The 17,366-nt window shown below is 51.8% G+C and overlaps 4 protein-coding genes across 4 annotated transcripts; all 4 read right to left on the reverse strand.

Moving 5' to 3' along the window:
* Positions 1-4: 4 nt before the first annotated feature.
* Positions 5-379, reverse strand: SMAC4_13769 (uncharacterized protein; the record flags this gene model as incomplete). The annotated part of the gene is made up of 1 exon (XM_066091605.1): positions 5-379. One exon carries the CDS (start codon positions 377-379, stop codon positions 5-7), a length of 375 nt encoding a protein of 124 aa, XP_065947091.1.
* A 790-nt stretch (positions 380-1,169) lies between these two features.
* On the reverse strand, positions 1,170-4,866 carry SMAC4_08434 (uncharacterized protein). The gene is made up of 2 exons (XM_066090796.1): positions 3,723-4,866; positions 1,170-3,647 (listed from the first exon to the last, which is right to left on the reverse strand). The coding sequence occupies exons 1-2, from the start codon at positions 3,922-3,924 to the stop codon at positions 1,660-1,662; spliced, it is 2,190 nt and encodes a 729-aa protein (XP_065947092.1). The 5' UTR covers positions 3,925-4,866; the 3' UTR covers positions 1,170-1,659.
* Positions 4,867-6,862: 1,996 nt separating this feature from the next.
* Positions 6,863-9,179, reverse strand: SMAC4_08435 (uncharacterized protein). Its single transcript, XM_003347383.2, has 2 exons — positions 8,647-9,179; positions 6,863-8,581 (listed from the first exon to the last, which is right to left on the reverse strand). The coding sequence occupies exons 1-2, from the start codon at positions 9,105-9,107 to the stop codon at positions 7,447-7,449; spliced, it is 1,596 nt and encodes a 531-aa protein (XP_003347431.1). The 5' UTR covers positions 9,108-9,179; the 3' UTR covers positions 6,863-7,446.
* A 3,895-nt stretch (positions 9,180-13,074) lies between these two features.
* Positions 13,075-17,196, reverse strand: SMAC4_08436 (uncharacterized protein). The gene is made up of 3 exons (XM_003347384.2): positions 16,431-17,196; positions 13,777-16,347; positions 13,075-13,702 (listed from the first exon to the last, which is right to left on the reverse strand). The coding sequence occupies exons 1-3, from the start codon at positions 16,524-16,526 to the stop codon at positions 13,559-13,561; spliced, it is 2,811 nt and encodes a 936-aa protein (XP_003347432.1). The 5' UTR covers positions 16,527-17,196; the 3' UTR covers positions 13,075-13,558.
* Positions 17,197-17,366: the final 170 nt, after the last annotated feature.

The following is a 17,366-nucleotide window of genomic DNA, read 5'->3' on the forward strand; positions in this document are numbered from 1 at the left end:
TATCTTACCATACCCTCAACAGTGCGGCGGTGATGGTTCGTGCGAGGTGTTCGGCTTCGCGGGCATGGGCTGGAGAGACGACGGAGAAGCGGGCGAACTCGGTGTCTAGAGCAGCGGCGAAGGAGCGGTAGACCTCCACTTTGGCGAGTGCTTCAGAGATGAGGGTCTCAGCGAAGGACGTGATGGGGCCGAAAGCAGTAGGGGTGGCGGTGGTGGCATGGGCGGGACGGACTTCCTCGTCTGCAGTCCGGGCTCTCTTGGCCGACTGCGCCGTCGTGGAGGGCGGTGGCGGGACGCAAAGGGTGTCCGGCAGAGGAGTAACCGGCGTCATGACCGGCGGCGTTGGTTGGGGGACCCCAGGGGGCGAAGGCGTAGACATTTCGTAGTTGTGGTTGTTGGGATATCGACCGTGAAAGCGGCGATTTGGGTAGTGTTAAGGATTTGCGGGCAACCAAGCGCTAGCGCTAGCGCTTGGCGCCAAGACCTTTTGTTGCGAGAGGAAGATGGGACTGTGGGCAATGTCCGTGCGACATAACGAGCTCAGTTATGTTTGGGAGTAGGGGCCGTAATTGATGCGGTAGAATAAATGCGGTAGAATCAACCGAAAAGTATGGATATGCAGTGAATGCAATGAGAATGGGATAGAAGTGTGCTTGTTTGGTTCAGTCGGAAATCTGAAGGTAAAGACGCGATTTGTATCTTGAGGCCCTTCTGATGTTCACCAAAGCTAACCACACCTCCCAATTAAGGTGTCGGGGGTAAATGGCAGGGGTAAGTACCTTATGTAGTATATGCCTAGCCTACTCAGCTGGGCTTGGTGTAAGTGGAACGGTGCACTCGACGGCGAAGGCAATGGGAAACGGTTCTCGAAACGGGAGCGGCGTTTTCAGCTGAGTCATCCAAATCCCTGTCAAAAAATGGCTCCCATAGATAAGCCAGTGAGGGGTGGCTTATCTATGGGAGAGCGGACGGGATCCCGAGCTTTCCAGTGGGTATGGTCGTATGTGCTTTTTCGGGTCTGACTTCACCTTTAAAAAGGCAAAAATGCTTGTGCCAGGCAAGATTTGTGGTCGGTGTCGCGTACTGTTGGCCGGAAGAAGCGAGCATGCCTGCACCTAGGAGACACTCGCCCATCACTATCCACACATTGAAGCAGTAACTTCGAAATAACCTAACAAATAACGTGCTTCTTCGAGTTCGAAGGACTAATGACATTGAGAACAAGGTAACAAACTAATGACACAAAACGCAATCCAAGCAAAGGAAGAAACAGAGAAGAAGAAGAAGAAGAGGAGGAGAGGGACGTAACAATGAATCAACTTGAACAAAGGAAGATTTCCGGCAAATACGCAAATCCGATAATGGAAAAAAAAGGAAGTAAGAGTCGTGGTCTCATCAAGTCTTCCATACTCCCGAGCGCAACCGCCAATCCAACTCATCTAAATCTGCCCTTCACCATACGCTTTCCAGCCCCTCGCCTAACTTGGTGCCCATCATATCCACGTGCGCAATAAACCAACATGGTATCCGCCAAGTCGGGTTTAAAGAAAGCACCGCTCCAACGTATTCACAATAATCGTGGCACCTCTGAAGTTCTTCCAAGAAGCGGCCACTTTTCGCTTGTGATGTTCCTGGATGCATCGCTGTGACCAGTGGATGCTACTTGATGGTCAAGTTCGTCTCAACCCCACCACCAGGATCCAGAACACTCGGTTTCTCTCTCCAAAGTGCGGACATGGGTCGCGGAGGCTCATCCTCACGAACCGTTCGAAGTTCAATGAACATCCCGATCCGTCGGTACGTATTTTCACCTTCCATCTTGTCCAAGAGCATGGAATATTTTCCCGAAGACCTGACCAATGCTTCAGGGTCCTGTTGTTTGCTGTCCGGAATCTTCCAGTCCTCCCCTTTTCCCTCTTTTTCAAATGTATCGAAACCTTCATTTGCTTTGTCCTGGTCGTCGCTCTCGTTCGCAACCCGGTTTTTCTCTGCCTTATCATTCCCTTCAATCTCTTCCAGGTCCTCCGCCACCGTCTTACCCTTTCCTTGCAGCAACTCTGAGTATCCTAGGCAAGCCAATGGGAGGCACTTGGTCCCGCTTTTCCCATAGTGGCCGTTATACTCCTCCGTCTGGTTTGGACAGAGAAGATCGTAAGGCGAGTCCATTGCGACTATGTTAGAGTTTCCCAAGGTCCAAAGGCCATACATGTCCGAGTTGGACAAGATGAACGGCAAGCGAATCCTAACGCCTGTAGATTGGATGACCAAAGTGATTCTTCCTTCAGCCTTGTTTCCCTCTTTCAGTTCCTGCACCTCAGTAAAGGTACGAAAGATTGAGACGTCATGAAGGCTTCCAGATACGACTAGCAAGCCTGCGGATATCTTTCCAGTGGGGTCGAGGGTAGCTGGAGTAGTCTCACAGCTGTGTATCTTCAGGTAGGTTATCATGGTTTTGGGGGGGCTGGCAGGAAATCTGACAGCAACATTTTGTGCTGCCCATGACCAGCTCGGAGCTCTCCAACCTGTTGGCTTTTGGTCCACCTTGACCAAGCCAGAATTCCGCGGCTCGGAGTCCCGAACATGCCAAGAACTCCAGAGTAAGTCCATCATCAAGGAGTTACTCCAGAGTCCGGCCAGATAACGAGCTGATGGTCGCAGTCGCCCGTTTTGTTTGGCTAGCCCGGATAGGGCAGGCAATTTGTCGTCTTCGTGGCTTAAGTCCAGGGCTGAGTATTCTTGGACCATCTTATGCCAGCCAGAGACCGTGAGCCCAGAGGATCTCTGCTTGAGGATACGATGAAACTCATGCTTCACAGTGCCCCCAGGATAGGTGCCACCACGATGCGCAGGCTCGCATTCACAATATGTCATCGTCCCGCACTCCCACAGTAATTCTTCGCCGCAGAAGTGTACAACCATTGGTGCCAAGATACGCTCTTGGAAAGTCCATGCACGGCTCAGCAGCGGTGGGTTGTCGTTGGCAGGATAATGGGCATGAGGATGACCCATTGTCAGATGGCCGTTCTTGGAAGTGTGCGGCCGTCTATGTCCCACAATGTCGAAGAGGATGCCTGAAGATAGCTCACCGCTGAGTCGTACATAGTTGGCACTTTTCCTAATGGAAAGACCTTGGCTGCCTTCGCATGCTGAAGTGGCCGCAATGGTCAAATACGAATTCTCGTATATGTTGCACATGTTCCCAGATTCCTCGACCCAGTCGTTGACATCATCTTGAATGATGCACAGGGAATCAATCCACAGATATTGTATTCCAAGGTACTGCGTCAGTTTGATCGCGTCTTGAAATGTTTTCGGCATGGTCTGCCACTCTATGGTTCGCCGGAAAGCCTCAATGTTATCCCTCGTTGTTTTGAGTGGTTGATTGGCTCCCCAACGATGGCTGAGGCATGTGTATTGGCCGGAAGCAGGCAAGTCATTCATAACGAGGCGGATATCCTGGAGACCATTGCCAACAAAAAGAAGACGTCGGGGTAAGACCGTTTCGCCATAGCGAGAACAGTCATGGTGATATTCCAAGCAGCTTTTGAGCCAGGTCTTAGCTACTTTGAATGAATGGAAGGCAAAATTTTGAAGATTGGAGTTCAAGTATCGTTGACTCCTGAATATGGGTATGGTCTTACGTTCTCCTTTGTACGCCAAGTCAGTCTGAGGTTCTGTGGTTATCGATGTCCCAGGGACTAAGAGATTAGGCAGTGACTTACTTGGAAGAAGTGAAGAAACATTAAACATTATGTGGTCATCCAGGCCTGGACCAGACCTAATATGAAGTCTTTCCACATAGCAAGGGTCCTTGTCACCATCAACTTGGTAGCAACAATACCGGTCGCACTCAACCCTGCACACCCCTACTGTTTCGCCTGAAAGAGGTCTTCCTAGTATCCTTTCGGCTAGTGTTAGAACCATCAAACACTGCCAGCAGGTACCGGAGCTCTGCTTATCGAGCGACCAGTTGAGTTCTCCCAGCTTTCCGAATTCAGATCTCGTGCATTGATTGCATCTCGTTTCTGGCAAAGGTTCCTTTGCTATAAGGAAGCGGCTGGAGGACGGTAACTCCTTCCAGAGAGTTCTCCACGGCGCTTCTCCATTGTTCTCGTACGCAGCTATGGGTGCAGGTTTCGGTGAAGGGGGCTTCGGATCATCTGGGTCAGATGAGTTAGGCCCGCCTTCGGGTTCGTTGGCCTCGGGCGGCCGAGTGTTCGACGCTGCTGGCTCCTAGGTTTGGACACAAGAGTCAACAACTTGTAACAACCCACTACCTGCTTCAAATTCGAACAGGCACTACTTACCATTTCTGCCCTGGCTTCCTGGAAACCCAATTTCAGGGGCCGTGCTTCGCAGAACTGTGAAGTGTTGATGGTGAGAAAAAACGACTATGGTTCAGTGGGGCCGGAGCATAGGTATAAGACTGTTTCCGGTAACAGCAAAGCAGTTGTCGCACCAGAAGATGCTCAGCCGATTGAGGCAGGTGAGGTAAGCCTCGTGGAAGTTGTGCGCCTGGTTAATCTTGCCATAGTTTCAACACTCTGCGAATCGGAGTAAATCATGTTGTGCGCCTCCGAGCCACGAGTCGGGTGATTTGAGCCTCGGCAGCCTGTTGCTTCATATCACGATGCTCCGGTGAGGCTTACACCACTTGTTGGATGGGAGCGGTCGAAAGCTGGGGGTTAGCGCATAATTGTAATGGTTCATGGGGACGAGTGGTATTAGCACCCGACGGCCATCAGAAGAAGCTGACGATGAACGTCGAGGTACTGTCAACTCTAGCGATACGATTTGACACGGCGCTAATGGTTTTCTTGCAAAAGCGAAGTGGAAAGATAGTGGAAGAGCAGAAGAAACTGGCGGCCGGAACCGCGCGTTCCATTTTGCCTTTTCCAATGTCGGACGTTATTACCTCTGTCGCACATGAAAGGCAAGAACAATGCCCGCGTGAGCCGCCAGATTGCAGTGCCCCGCCTTGCTGGACCAGAGGACCAGCTTTCATGCTTGGTTTCGGCTCAAATTACCTATGCAGGGCACTGTCAGACATTCCATTGCACAGCAGGCACAGGTACTACCTACCTCATACCTACATTGACGCCTCCTCACGTGCTGCGGTTTCCATGTCTTCAGCCGTTTTCTTGAGGTTACTCCATCATTCTACTTCTGTTTACTCTCGTCCACTCCTTCCTCCCTTCCATTATACAAGTCCCTCTTCTCGCCGCCTTGTGTCCTCCGATTGTCAGCTTGACTAAAAACGCGAAAATTACTTTTACCCAATCGGGCAATTTCACAGAAGCCCTGGAAACTGCCCTATTCTTCGTTACGCTACCAGGATCCCTCTGGCGAAAGCTAAACGATCGGAAGCGTTTGAACCCGAGATTTTTGGGATATATTTGGAGGATATGGGTACCTAGTCATTGGTCAAGTGGGCATCCGGTGCGATTTCCTCCACGTGAAGTGCGCAGTTAGTGCCGGTTTACTCGCTTGTAGTCTCTGGGCTTGCTCCTGGATTTTCTGACTGCGGTTGTCCTCGTCAGAGGTGAAGGAACGCACCCTCCTTGGGACTTCCTTGCCTTGATCACTGTCATGGCAATATTTTCTCGGTTGCGAGGCATTCTCGAGGAAGGTGCCCCTGCTCACTGGAAGTTCACAGCCATCTTCCCAGAAATGGAATGGATCGAATCGCGGTTTCAAGTTATTTGGGCGAGCGCGAGCCAAGAACTGCGCGATCTCGAGACGGATCATTATTCGTGTTCGTTCGTTTTGCAACTTTGACTTTGCAATCGACATCTTTTCTGCTATGCTCCAATACAACGCAAATATCATTCCCATCGCATTTACCTTTTTAAACAAAGACGCGTCCCGCAACATCAAGAACGTCTACTTCATCACGGCGCATCTTTTTACCGTCTATCATCTGATCTGACACCCCTATTCCCTGGTCTACCGAGGAATATTTTATTTTTGAGAGATTGGCCAGCGCGTACACTAGTGTGGCTCGGTTATCTGCGATCGGGGACAAGCACTTACGCGAGCCTTTTCAAAAGCTCAGGGAGAGGCTCAGACTACTTTCGCGTCATGCCACGCAATTGTGTAACAACGGATACTGGTACACTCAACTCCAGAATCAGGCCGATGCTTACAGCCTTGAAGTCCAGTCTCAGCCGTGGTAAGTATTTCTCCACCATCATCTCGGGCTTCCAACTTTTAGGCCAATGTCTCCAGATTAGGCATCCACGTGTAAATGCTAAGGTTAGAATGCAGAAAAGCAAAATCCTCGGTACCCGCTCCACACCGGATGGCAAAACCAGAACGGCGACGAGAGGTATCGCATGAAATCGAGGAACTACAAGATATTCGAACTGGCGGTGGATCGGTTCATTTGGGATGTTGCACAAATGTTCCCCGACAGCCAGAAAGGAAACTTCATCAGGGAATGCCAAGGCGTCAAATACTGGAGTTTAAACGATAACTGGCACGAGCTTCTTTCTACTCGACCAAAGGTAGGAGAGCCGGATCTGCTGGGTCCACGGAGTTACGGCGATGTCCAGCAATCCTATGGTTCTGTTGTCACCATTAACTTGGCTCCTATTCTTCATATTCCACCCTTTGGACCTGTACCTTCCAGACTACCTGTGATGAAGTCGTCTGCTGAGCCCAAAGGGCCCCCTTAGCGAGTCAATTTTGAATGCCCATGGGTACCCGAGCCACCTCATGGAAACGAGCACAGACGACTCTGGTAACGGGAAAACAACAAGAATGTCGGTTTTGGGGTATGAAACTGTTAGTTGTTCTTAGGGTGAGTAAATCTATGACATACGTTGACTTGTCTTGTTACTGACTGGGACGCATACAGTTACTGCGAATGACCTGTATTCGGAGTTGAGGCTCAGCTTTGGCGGCGTATGCTCCGCCTTGGGTCTTGTTGATGGAGGAGAGAGGAGGGATCCCGAACGATATTTACTCTCTTAGAGAATCCTTAGTCAGGGTTATTGTACTTGTACTTACATTGCCACCATCTCGACTACAACCTCATCTTGGACTTGGCAACACTTTTCGCGCTATTCCTAGACTCAAAGTCCTGTGCCCCTATCTATCCTGGACATTTGACTTTCCAATCGCAGTTCCTGGCAAGATCGGCGCAAGAAATCAGCTCTAGAGTGGGAGACACATGGCTTTGCGAATTTCCAAGGTGTCAAGCGAAGGCGATGTGGCACATGATGACGACAGGCAAGACTGAATATGGAGTTGGCGTGAGTGGTAAAGCGCATCTTGAAGGCCGAACTCCCAACAAGCAGATTAAGAACAGGAAACCAAAGGCATAACTCATGAAGAACGGGTATGACGCATTACCAGACAAAACCCCAGTTTACCATCACGGACAGCGGCATTCATAATAAGATTTCCACCCAGCAGCCCACGCCCATCAAACTCCCCAATCGCTTATTCGCTTCTCTTGGGCTTATTCGGCAGAGCATACCAGCAAATCATCATAACCACAAACAACGCAATAACAATCGGGTGCAAGACAAACGTGCCCACAGCCTGCGCCAACAAACCCGTTGTAAACGGAGCCGCCGCTCCTCCCGAGCTTCCAAACGCCGAGATGACGCCCATCCCACTGACCTGCTTCTGCTTGCTGATATTCCGCATGAATACCGCCGCAGCGCACGGGTAAACGGGTCCCAGCAGCAGACCAACGATCGCGACAGCCACTGCGTTTCCGATCAAATTTGGCACGAGCCAAACCACCAGCTGGAAAGCGCACGCTCCCACGACGACAATGACGACGAACAACTTCTCCCCTATTCTGTGCGCTGGCGGCGCCAGCAGGAAACGACCGAGCGTGATACCGCCCCAGAAACCAGCGGTAACGTAACCGACCGAGCCGTCGCTTACATGGCGCGAGTCCATCAAGAAGGTGTTCACCCAGCCGGAGATACTAACTTCGGCGCCTTGGTAGGCGAAGATGAACAGGGCACCGAGAAGGACGACACGGTTCGACAGAGCAGAAACCATAGCCGCGACATCGGCACGCCAGTCGCGACGGGGGGCAGCAGCAGCAGTAGCAGCAGTGGTGCCCGCTGACTGACCACCAGTAGAACCCAAGTGCTGCTGGGTATCCCTCTCGTAATCCCTAAACGCACAAGTTCCACACACGCCTCCCAAAGCCGCCAACCCCAAGCTCAGCGCATAGTATCGACTCCAAATTACGCCGAAAACCGTCACCATAGACGTTGCTAGCAGCGGACCGACGGTACCTCCGATACCATACGAGCCGTGCATCATCGACAGGGCAGTGGTCGAGTTGCTAAGCGATCCGCAAAACACGTTGCCCATGGCCAGGTTGATGGACATGCCGAACCCGACAAAGAAGAAAGACACGACGATGGCAGGATACGGAGCGGTAGCAATCATGGGGATGTAGCCCAGCGAGATGAGGCCCTGGCCGACGGCCAGCGTCTTGGCGCGCCCGACGCGCTCACGGATGGCATCGACGAAGAAGGCGCCGGCGATGAAGCCGAGAGCGTTACCGACGAAGATGAGGGAGACGACAGCGTAGCCGATGCCGTAGTATCTGGGTTGCTGCTTGTTAGCACTCCTGGGAGTGACGTTGCAGAGAGGAGGCGGAAGGGGACGTACTCTTCGATGGCGGGGATCAAGGCACCCGGAGCGGAATCGCTCATGCCGTTGCTCAGGTTGATCAGACACATAGCCAAGAGTCGCCAGCGGTTCATGTATGGGTTCATGATGCTTTGCATCGCCTCGGCGCTGTCGCTTCTTGCGCTACCATCGTTCAAAGAGTCGGCGTTGGGAGTTCCGGGACGGCTTTGTTCCTCAAGTTCGGGCCCGGAACTGAAGTTGGCATTTGTCGTTGTGTCGGGCTGGGGACCAGACGTAGAAGCAATGTTGATTCGAGATGCCGAAGTCGACTTGTTGGATTTCGGAGTCCGGGTCAGAGGTTGGAGTTCGATGGCCGAAGCTTCTTGCGGAGCGCCGGGGTACTTCCGGTGTACGGCCTTCCCAGGAGCGGAGGGAAGTTCGAGAGGTTGTGATGGTCCGCTTTCGACGGCGATAAAGCCGTGGAGCATCATTGCGTCCATGATTGCAGTTAACAACCGCAGCGCTGGGCAATGCCAGCACCGGAAACCGAAAGTGGAAAAGAAAAGACGATAAAAAGTCAGAAACGATTTTTGAGGGACCCTGTCGGAGACGGAAGGATCGGCAGAGGTTCATATAAGCCGGCCCAAAGTGGGGTTTGCGTCGTCACGATAACCGGAAGAAGCCGAATGGCCCCCGTCTGGCTAAGCTTCGGGCCATCACGTAAAAGAAAAAGTCTCCCGGGCTCGTATTTGTCGGCGCTAACAAGCAGATGCAGTGACCAGCGGGTGAACATCGGGACACAGATAAGGGACCCTGGCTTGTTCGGTTACTCAGCATGTATGAGGTACGTACTTCCGCGTATAAGTGTTCATCCGCCGGGACGACTTCGCTTGCCATCACTCACTTTTCATTGGGGCCAATGTTCATATATGGTTTTCTATTCTCTGAATGTCTCGTTCATATGTCTCCCTGTCCGTCGTGTTTCATTCATCGTGATTTCATAGTCTTCTTTTTATCCGCGTTTATCTTCCCCATCTTCTCCCATCTCTCACTCACCTATGTCCGACTTCCACTGGGAGAGGCCTCGCCTTCCAGTTTATTACAGTCGTCTTCACCGAATAGTAAACCTTCAATCTACACCGGACTCCATCGAGTAAGTTTTGAAAAGATCAATCTATCCGTCTCTCAAATTAGGCAAAACCTCCATACAGTGTTCACAAGCCCAAAGAAACCGCAAGCTGCGCACAATGCCAGATACCTGCCAACCGTTTGGGTTCCTTTCACCGCCGTCACCCATCAGGCCGGCACCCTCCCATAGCATACATTGGATGACACGACATTAACACCGGCTCGTCCCGCGTACCTTCCAAGCCTAACTTTGGCCTGGCCCAGGCACCAGCGGCAGTAGCAGGCGCCATATATGGGTCGCTACCTGACCCATCTACCACAACGGGGAGCTCTGCAGCCACTCCGTCACTGAAACTGGTGTCGTGGCGCAGTGGTTACCGTTGATGAAAACCTGCGTGGTGGGATTTCGTAATCTCGCAGCTGGCGGATTGTCGTTCGTTCTACAAGCGTACCTGGGTGACTTAGCATTTTGCAATTTTTACTCGATCGGGTAGGCAATGTAGATGACGGAAATGAATGTTTGGGTTTTTTTTGGTTTTGTTTCGGAGTTTAAAATGGGGTTTGGTTGTTGCGAGGTGCATGGAGGTGGGAGATGGAAGGTTTGTCGTGAATGCAATGCGCACACACGATATTTGCACCACTGACCAACTTCAATTTGGTCGCTTTCAATTCAATTTCATTAGTTTATTACCTCCGAGGTAGGCGCTCGTTATTTCGTATTTGTATCCTACGATTAGCGGTAATTAAAATGCAGTGCTGAGATCATTTGTCAACCTCCCAACACCATCGATCCGAGGTCTGCATCGCATGTCAATTCAACGAGCCTGAAACATTTACTAGGTTGGAGCTTTTCACGATACTTCCATCTACGGAAGGCATACCTGAGAAGTGCAGTGCCAGTTGGCATTCAAACGGACATCGCGAGAAGGCGGAAGCGACAATGGTAGTGCCTGTTTTGGTAGTTATGGGGATGAAGGGAAGACCATTATCGTCCGCAAAGGGAAAACACAAAAGGACAAGAAGAAAACATCAAGAATGCATCTAGGACACTCATCATCACCACCAATAGACACAGCACAACATCTATCAGCAGCGTTCAGCTCACTATCGGATACCAAGGAGACAAAGTCAGTCAGCAGTCAGCACGCAAAAGCTTCAAAGTTCCAACAGCGGGTACCTATTTGGATTTTGGTGTGTTCCCAAGACCCCCCTGACAGGAAACAACCAAAAAAAGTCACCTAACAACACCCACCAATGGTTGTGCTTACGGATAATCCCATCCTAGGAGACGGACCAAAGAAAGCAAACCACCACCTCGAACTCCACTCCTCAGTTCGCTCTACATATCTCCCCTCCCATCCCATCCAGATCTTAGCAAACTGGTCGTCTCGTAGTCATTACTCATTCTCAGCCCTCTTCTTCTACCAACCACTGGACGCCAACAAACACCCAAGTCCCAACTCCCAACGAAGTAAAGATGTGCCAACAAACCATAGAAATCTTCCCCTGCTCGACCCCCGGATGCGAACGAACGACCAAGGTGGACCGAAGAACCCTGGGCGCTCTGTGTACCAAGGCCATCAATTATGGGAAGGAGAAGATGCGCTGGGGGATTTGCTTGAAAATCCAGACGACACAGGTATCTGTTAGCGATGCGGATTCTTACTGCAAAGAGTGTATGGCGAAGAAGAAGGAGCAAGATCGGCGGGATCAGGAGGATTGCGAAGCGGACGGGGCGGAATCTCGTGCTGAGCCTGATGATGAAGGTCAGGGACGGTAGTGGGGTGTGGTTTTTGGGGAGGGAAGTGGAGGGGAGTGGAGGGAATGGGTTGGGTAATTGAAGTGGGTGGTGTGGGAAATTATTTGCAGTAAAGGCAGGCAAAGGTTTGATCATCAAGATAGAAGGCAAGCTGGCTTTCAGCTCCTTCCATATATACGCAATTGGATGTGACGAAGAAATAAAGGCAAGAGCATATCGTAGGTAGTGGACTCGGGAAATTCGCCATTGCCAACTTTCCTTCCTATCTGGGCGCCGGATAGGAGGCATAAAGGCAAACCCGAATGAGCAGATAGAAACGCATGTAAGCCAGCAGAAGATGTTAGCGTTTTCTGGTTTCTTTTAAGTATAAATAAAGAAAATGGCTGACTTATATGCTGCCGTCAAATATGCTGAAGTGATTCACGGCACGCCGTGTTATCATGTCCTTGTCCGGCTTTCAGACAGCAAGTTTCCTTTTCATGACCGCGTACCTTACAGCTCCGAGTGTTGCAGTTATACAAGTCTGAGTCTGCCTTACATATATACACGCAAGATCGTGGGTGCCAATATTATAGAGCTTCAAAGATGACAGTCGCAATTGGGAAACAAGGACATAAATCCAAAATCTGAACTGCACAGACGTATTTGGTAGAATATGCAGCAGACTTGCAATTTGTTGCGGGCATATCAATATGTATGTCTGGTCAAAAAAGGGACTTGGATTTGCTTTCTGTCTGGAAGAAATCCAGCAAGATATCAACCACCCATGTATTCGAGACTCCCATCATCATAATCTTACCTAGAGGTATTTTCTTCTTCTTCATTCAGAAGCAAACGAGCGATTTACACTCCCATCATCATAATCATACCTATTTTCTTCTTTCTCTCTTCATGGTCAACACATTATTCGATATCCCCGATAGCGTACCCATCGAAGAATCTCAGGGCTTCGACCACGGCCACTTGCTGGCTGAAGTATGTTCGTGTTCCCACTACCCTCTCGGCTTTGAAACAAAACACAAAACATCATAAGAAACAGCCACTAACCGACGCTTGAATACTAGACTCCGAGAAATCAACCCACATTTAACCCTCGAATTCCGCCTCGACTCCCAGCCCCAAATTCGTCTCCCCCGACACGCAATACGCAATACGCAAGTCATTTTCCCATCGAGCCTCCATAATATCAGACAAATATCTACAACAACTTGCTCCATCCGACGCACACGGCGGCGGCGGCGGCGGCGGCGGAAATCGAGTCTGGGGCACTTGTCTCAATGGCCCTAAAGACAGGGTCTTGGTCGTCAACACGCGCTCATACTGCGCCGGCTGCGCCAAAAGAGCTTGGAAAGCGGATGGAGACGAGGATTCTGGGTACGTTGCTGGTAGGCAGTAAATGTCGGATAAGTAATAGATGACATGGGTCATTGTTTCCTTACTAGCTCAACTGCTCTAGACGCTTCATGTCGGGATAACTTCTTTACCATAGAGCCTAGACTTTAGACTTTAGACTTTAGGCGTTTTTGCACCGAATTGAGACATTTCGTTGTGCCAATGATGCGTATTCTACTTTGTCGATGGTGTTTTGGAAGGTTGATAAGGCACATGGATGCGAGTGATACGAGGGACTGAATGTGGAGAGAGGGGGCAGGTCTTTGAAGCAATGTCGATTCCTTTATCCTGTGTATCTATTTTTGTGGTTGTGTTTGGAATATCCGCCCCGGGTTCCGCTGCTTCTAAACTGTTCGTGGTGCGCTTGACATGCTATAAGTGTATGTAAAGAAGATGGTATATGATAAGAAGAAGTATATATAAGCCACCACGATGAGGTGAAGAAGGGGTCGGATGATGGTGTTCATTTACATGCAATGCCGCCTCTGCCCATCTTTCATTCAATCCAGACATCCCCATCCGCAATCCGTTCATGTAATCCAAATCTTAAACTGTTATGTAGTGTGAATGATGCGAAAATCGAAGGACCTCCCGCAAGATATGCGAGTAGCCTCCTCCGGTTCAGAATTTTTAGAGTAACACCCAAGTCCTCACGAACTCGTCCATCTATCATCACGACCTAGGACTAAGCGCCCCCGTACTAAGCGGACTCTTCAACCCCGGAGTTAGCCCACCACCACCAGCTGCAACCGTTGCCGTCGTCCGCCTCAAGGCACGCAGTTCCTCCTCCAGCTTACGACGCTTGGCCAGTTCCTCCTGTTGAGACAAGTCAGGTTAGCACACATTCAGAGTTTTAAAAAAAAAAAAAGAAAACCAAAGAGGCAACGTACCTTCATCTCCCCATTAAACCTCTTTCTCTCCTCCTTCATCGTCGCCCTAAACTGCTCACTGAGCATCGTCGCGCCCATCCTGGGACTCAACATGCCGTTAGCACTACCCGCCGCGCTCAGCGCCGGACTGGGTGGCGGTCTTAGACGCTCCTTATCCAATTCCTCCTTCAGTCTACCAATCTCCCGGTCCATCTTCTCCCTTAGCTCCGCCACCTCGCTGTCCAGCGACTCCTTGGCCTGCAGCGCGTCATCCAGCTTATGCTCTAGATCAAGCTTCTCCTTCTCGGCAGCGATTGACTCCTTGGTAATCGCCTCAAAGTCCCTGAGCGTGCTCTCCAGCTCCATCTTCAGCTTGGCCACCTGCGCCTGCAAGTCCGCCAGCTCGCTCTTATTGCTGATAGCCGCTGCCTGGGCAGCCCGCTCGGCGCGCGACCCGTAGGCTCCGTCTAGCTCGGCCTTGGCGATGGTCATTTCCATCTTGATCTCGACGAGCATCATGTTCATGCGCTCGAGCTCCTCGTCCTTGTCTTTGATTTCCTTGCGCAAGCCCTCGACGATGTCCTCGGCGTCCTTCTGGGACTTTTCGGCTGCCGCCTTGGCCTTGGCGGATTGCTCGAGCTGGGACTGCAGATCGACCACGTCCGCTTCCGTCTCGGCCAGGCGCGTGGACACGTCATTGAACTTGCTCTCCAGGTTGGCGATGACGGCGTTGCGCTCCATGAGCTTATCCTGCGTCTGCTGCGCGCCGCGCGCCATGGCGGCCTCTTCGCGCTCGGCCGTGGTGCGCTGCATCGTCTCCATTTGCTCGAGGGCGCTTTCCATCTTGTCCTTTGCTTCGTGGACGCGGGCCTCGGCGTCATCGATGAGGGTGCGCATTTTCTCGAGTTCATCCATCTTCGCGCGCAGCTCGGCGTCCTTTTCTGACCCGCTCTTGTTGTTGAGCTCGCGCTGCTGCTTGATTTGGCGCTGCAATACGGCCTTTTGCTCCTTGAGACTGGTGGCTTGGGCGTAGAGCCATTGGACCTTGGCGGAGAAACCCTGGAGCGAGTACTGCTCGTTGGGATCGATGGCTTCGTCGTTGCCGGAGAGGTAGTCTTCGTCTTCGTCGTCGACAGACAGGTTCATCTCGATACGCTTCTGGCGACGGGCAGCCTTGGCGCGTTGAATCTCCGCGTAGCCGGTGTGGATGATATCCCACAGACCCATGAGTACGGCCTCGACTTGCTCGCTGTTGGATCTGCTGGCGTTGTTGTTAGTATTAGCAGTCGAACCCTGGGCGCGGCCCATCTCGACTCTGATGGTGCGCAGGGTGCTCTCGAGGTAGTCAAGTTGCTCATCGAGAGATCCTTCGGAGACCGTGGGAGGAGCAGGTGTGTCGGGAACGGTCTGTGTCAGGAAGGTATGGGCACGCCTGTTCAGTGCCTCGATGCGCTTTTCGGCCTGGGTGAGGGTGGCCACCGAGGCATCACCGGCAAGTTCCAAGTCTCTGTTGATCGCTGCAGATCTCAGTTGCTGCTCGTGCATGGCCATGTCAAGACCACGCTCAAGGTAGTTAAGTTGAACAGGGAGCGTTTGGCCATTTCCGGCGGAAGGCTCAGGATCATCGAGGTTAGCATCGGCGGACGGGTTGATCTCCGTGATTACATCTCTCAGCTTGTGATTCAAGATCCCCAGTCTCTGCTCGGTTTCCGCGAACAGCCTGATTTGGTCGTTGATCTCCGTGCGAATAGCGTCATTCTCGGCCGAAAGTTCCTGCTGTCCTGCCCTGAGCTGGTCCTCTGTGTCCCGGAGCTTCTGCTCCGCCGCCTTAAGCCTCTCGTTCTCTTCCTTGACCCGCTCCATCTCTTCCCGCAGCTGGCTGGTCTGCTCACGGATTGGCGATTTTGGTGGGATTTCGAGATTCGTCAAAGTTGGCGCTGCAGTAGAAGCAGGGGTCACCGATCTCTCAGCTGGTCCTTCCGAGGGGTGTAATGTTCGCCAGTCGAATCCATCATCTCCGCCGATGGGTTCCATGCTGATACTGTCCCGCGAGTTGGTGTATGTGTAGAGACTTTCGGGGCTCTCGGGCATGCCATTGACCATCATCGAGTTGCCAAAGACCTGGCCGTTGGGCGTCTGCGCGTTCCTCCTTCTCGCGCCATGTGTCAACTGCAAGATGGCGGCGGTATGTTGCAGTAGCCGGCGTTGAGAGTCAAACAGATGGTTTTCGAGCATGGCGAGCTCAGATGAAAGCTCATTGCAAAGGCGCTCGCTGTTTTGCTTCTCCACTTCGGCCTCCCTCGCAGCAGCAATGTCGTCACGGGAGCTGTTTCTCCTGTGTCCAGGGTTGTATAGTCGGGCCATGGATACGGCGGCATCGCGGTACTTTGTCTGGATAGCGAGGTTGGCGCGGGCTTGGTCGATGCGTATCGTTAGGGAGTGGGTTTGTTTCTTGAGGTCGTCCACCTCTTCTTGGGATAGGATCTCCCATTGCTTGCTATCACTCAAAGCGGTTTCCATCAAGAGGTGGATTTGGATAGGGTCATCCAGGTCGACCATCGCAGAGATTCGGGGCCGGTCGGCGGCGTTGACCTGTAGGCGAAGCACTTCTGTTAGCCCACAACCCAGCCTTGAATCCCCTGGATATTCTCTCCAGTCAATTGGGTCGTTCTTACGGGAGTGTACCGCGACTTATCGAACCCGTCGGTCATAGACCTCTCCAGGGCATGAAGGGGAGGGGGCGCCCCTTTCCTAGTCGCGGCTCCATTCATGATTATGAATTATTAGGGTTAGGTGTAGTAGGTAGGTAGTTGCGTATGCGCCGTGGCGTTGTCGTCGTATTAGGTATTCAAGAGAGTGATGATTGTGGCCTGGGGCTGGTTCGGTATTCGTTCGAAAGTACAACTTAGGTCGTCCAAGACATTATACAAAAAGGGCGAAAGAGCGTGGAAAGGCGAGTCACAAAACAGACAGTTGGTCGGGTCGTGTCGTTGCAAAACTATAGCGGCGCCATGCAATGTTTCGTGGGTTGACTATGCGCGGTCGCGAGGATGTTCGAGATGCGACTGCAATGCGGCTGTCCAGGCACCGGGTACGTCTCCTGTATGCACAATGCAAGGGGACCGAAGTTGGAGACTTTTGAGGAGGAGGAGGATGGAAGCGACGAACGGGATGAAAGCGGTCGGTCGGGTCGGCCCACGCGGGATGGGTCTACAAAGTCACTGACTGCACTGTAGCTGTGTTTGAGTTTTGGGTGCCAGTTAACCGACGATCCTTTCCTTCAATTGCCGTCCGGGGGCTGCCAAGAGATGTGTCCTTCCTCAGGGGCTCAAAGACGACTTCAACAATGGGCAGAGAAACAAGAGTCAAGAATTCTGTCAAAAAGAAACTCCATGGAAACTGACGCGAAGACCGAAATCAGATCAACAAAATCAAGGGGGGAAAGATGGACCAAAGTGCCTTAATCCAGAAAGGGAAACCAATTTTATATGGACATGGACCCGACCCGAGAGAGGCGTCTCCACCTTTACTGGCGACCTGAAGCCTGTAACCGCTGTGAAGCTAGCGCCAAAGCTGGGCTGTACCTGCGTGGTGGGTGGGGTTCTCTTTTC

Source organism: Sordaria macrospora, chromosome 5 (assembly GCF_033870435.1).
Source record: "Sordaria macrospora chromosome 5, complete sequence".
NCBI classification, from domain to species: Eukaryota; Fungi; Ascomycota; class Sordariomycetes; order Sordariales; family Sordariaceae; genus Sordaria; species Sordaria macrospora.